Source organism: Aegilops tauschii, chromosome 2 (assembly GCF_002575655.3).
Source record: "Aegilops tauschii subsp. strangulata cultivar AL8/78 chromosome 2, Aet v6.0, whole genome shotgun sequence".
NCBI lineage: Eukaryota > Viridiplantae > Streptophyta > Magnoliopsida > Poales > Poaceae > Aegilops > Aegilops tauschii.
This window is the reverse complement of record NC_053036.3, coordinates 2574491-2577622: the sequence shown is the minus strand read 5'-3', so window position 1 is coordinate 2577622 and position 3132 is coordinate 2574491. Positions and strand designations below refer to the sequence as shown.

Below are 3132 nucleotides of genomic sequence, written 5' to 3'. Positions count from 1 at the left end.
TTATGACCTGCACGACGTGCTCCTGAGGATGACATTCGACATGACCTGCAACCTCGTCTTCGGGGTCGACCCCGGCTGCCTGTAGATCGGCCTCCCCATTGTGCCCTTCGCGTGCGCCGAGGATGACGGGCTGACGCCTTGTTCCTCTGGTACGTTTTCCCGCCGGCGTGCTGGAGGCTCATGTACCGGTGGGAGGTCGGCCCGGAGAAGAAGATGGCCAGGGCTCATAGGACCATCGACCAGTTCTTCGCGGACACGATCATGAAATGCAGGTCCGATCACAGGCTCCACAACGAGGGCGTCAACGAATCCCCTGACATGTTGTCGTCCTTCATCTGCAACGATGATGCGAGCGATGAGTTCTTGCGTGACACCGTAGGGAACGTCCTGCTCGCCGGACGAGACACCACCGGCACGACACTGTCATGGTTCTTCTACCTCATATGCAAGAACCCCCACGTTGAGCAGAAAATCCTGGACGAGCTAGCGCCGATCGCTGCCACGAAGAAGCTGGAAGACATGGTGGCGTTCGACGTCAGTGAGCTGAGCAGCTTGGTGTACCTGCACGCGGCGCTGTGCGAGTGCCTGAGGCTTTACCCGCCCCTGGCCTTCCAGCACAAGGCGGCAATTGCTGGCGACGTGCTCCCGAGAGGTCACGAGTGGAAGACTGGTGACAAGATACTCGTCTACTGCTACTCCATGGGGCGGATGGAGGGTGTGTGGGGCAAGGACTGCATGGAGTTCAGGCCGGAGAGGTGGGTCACCGACGACGGGAAGCTGATGCACGAGCCGTCCTACAAGTTCTTGGCCTTCAACGCCGGTCCCAGGACCTGCCTCGGCAAGGAGGTGGCCTTCACGCAGATGAAGGCTGTCGCAGCAGCCGTGCTGTGGAATTTCGCCGTTGAGGCCGTGCCGGGGCACGTCGTGGAGCCCAAGTTGTCCGTTATGCTTCACATGAAGAACGGGCTCGCTGTCACGGTCAAGAGGAGGAAGGTCGCGTGTGTGCATGCTACCGTCTCCGTGCATACAATAGCATGGATGGTGTCAAGAGGACAATGTTTGTGCATTGTTTCGTTCTTGGAGGCGTTGCTTTTGGAGAATCTCTTTTGTGGCCCAGGTGTTGTCTTCGATGGTGGTTAGAGTGCTGTTGTTGCGAGTTTCAATCACCGTGACGGGTCCTTGTTTCTTTTTTCTCTCTTTTTTTTGGTTATGTGCATCCTTGATGTCTTTATACATCTTATTGGTGCAAAGGCTAGGTGTAATTGGTATATTCGCAATATTAATATATTTTCCTTATCGACAAAGCATGGATGGTGTTGTTGCTTGTCCATTAGCTTTTTTTCATTCTTCTTCTAAATTTTTTTAACTGTGTGCATCTTTGATGTCTCGATTTGGTTTGATAATAGTATATCACTAGATCATGGATGGTGCGCGTTGCTGCGCCCATCTATTTGTACAACTAAATGATAAGATTTTTTGTAAAATTATTACCACATGAAACATATTGAATTTGCATAAATATAACCATACATTAGTCCGTAATATGAGGAATCTCATATACACACACACGATGAAAGCAAGGTTCACATATGCAAATTGGATTGGTATAACATATACATTAGTCCATACAATAATTTTGATAGTAAATACAACTAATCATTACTACCAAGACATAATAAGCAATAAGCCGTACTCCAAGAATAATTCGGACCACTAAGTAGATTGTTTACATGGTGCATTACCAGTATCTTCAGACCTGTACTAAAGGGCCACCATGTTCGGAAACAAAGAAGACTTAGGTGAGCCTGGCTATTTCTCATGGAGTTCATCACATTCATGTGTCAGCACACCTAGCATGCAACATAACTGATATAGCAAGTAACATCTTGTGTAAGACAAAAGACAAAGAGTATTAGAACCAAAGTGAACTGGCATAAATGCGAAGATGTGTAATATGTCAGCACACCTAGCATGCAACCGGTGTGTCCTTGAGCTGCTCAAGTTAGATATGATTACTTGGTTATGCATTAGTACTGAATTAATTTCAACAAAGAGTCAATCAAATTTTTTATTTAAATGAAACTTGAATCCTCTTCAACAACTTCATCTGGCAACCACCAAACTTTCTGCAATTCTGTTGAATAAGTTTGAGCAAAAGTGAACTGGAATAAATGCGAAGATGTGTAATATGTCAGCACACGTAGCATCACTAATAGAAAACTGGCTTTGGTCACAGGGCAATATTCACATTAGTCCCGGTTCAGTCACGAACCGGGACTAATGTGAGCATTGGTCCCGGTTCGTGCGGCCAGGGGCCTGCCGGGCCTCGTGGGGGCATTGGTCCCGGTTCGTCCGGCCCCTTTGGTCCCGGTTGGTGGGACAAACCGGGACCAATGGGCCTTGCTCCTGGCCCACCATCATTGGTCCCGGTTGGTGGCTTGAACCGGGACCAGAGGCTCACCCTTTAGTCCCGGTTCATACCACAAACCGGGACTAAAGGGCTGGTCCTAGTTGCGGTCAGTGTTTAGTCCCACCTCGCCAACCGAAGGGCGCTCACACCAGTTTATAAGCCCGTCCCTCTCTGCCTTGTTGAGGTCCTCTCAAAGTGAAAATAGATGCCCTTATACAGGGAATTTGACCTAAATTCACAGTAATTTTCTTTGAATTTCATAGAAATTTATTATGAATTTAGGTTGAATTTTCTCTAAAGGCGCATCTATGTTCATTTTTTTATAGTAAATAAAATAAATAAACCTTAATAAAATAAATAAAATAAAATAAACCTTAATAAAATAAAATAAAATAAACTATAGTAACTAAAATAAATAAACCTTAATAAATTAAATAAAAATAGCAGCAGTAAAATAAATAAAAATAGCAGCAGTAAAATAAATAAAATAAAATAATTAAAGTAAAATACATAAGTAATTAGAAATAAAATAAATAAGTTTTTTGTTGTAAGTAGAAACAAAACAAAATAAATAAAGCAAAAGAGAAAAAAACAGAGAAAAAAATTATGCCACCTACTGGGCCACCACGGCCTGAATACGACTAGAAACCCATCCATGGGCCAGGATTCAGGCCCGCAGAAGGCCCAGTAGGCCCCACAGGCAAAGAGAATGGTTAGGCCCG

At 45.5% G+C, this 3132-nt stretch overlaps 1 protein-coding gene across 1 annotated transcript; it reads left to right on the top strand.

Moving 5' to 3' along the window:
• The first annotated feature begins 213 nt into the window (after positions 1 to 213).
• LOC109736037 (noroxomaritidine synthase 2-like) lies at positions 214 to 2792 on the top strand. The gene is made up of 2 exons (XM_073509460.1): positions 214 to 998; positions 2237 to 2792. Exons 1-2 carry the CDS (start codon positions 214 to 216, stop codon positions 2466 to 2468), a joined length of 1017 nt encoding a protein of 338 aa, XP_073365561.1. The 3' UTR covers positions 2469 to 2792.
• Positions 2793 to 3132: the final 340 nt, after the last annotated feature.

Bases quoted from the DNA above. Each gene is read 5' to 3' on its own strand.
- LOC109736037 (XM_073509460.1), top strand. From the start codon at position 214: ATGGCCAGGGCTCATAGGACCATCGACCAGTTCTTCGCGGACACGATC. The intron at 999-2,236 runs GTGTGTGCATGC...CTTTGGTCACAG, and splicing joins GTCAAGAGGAGGAAGGTCGC to GGCAATATTCACATTAGTCC.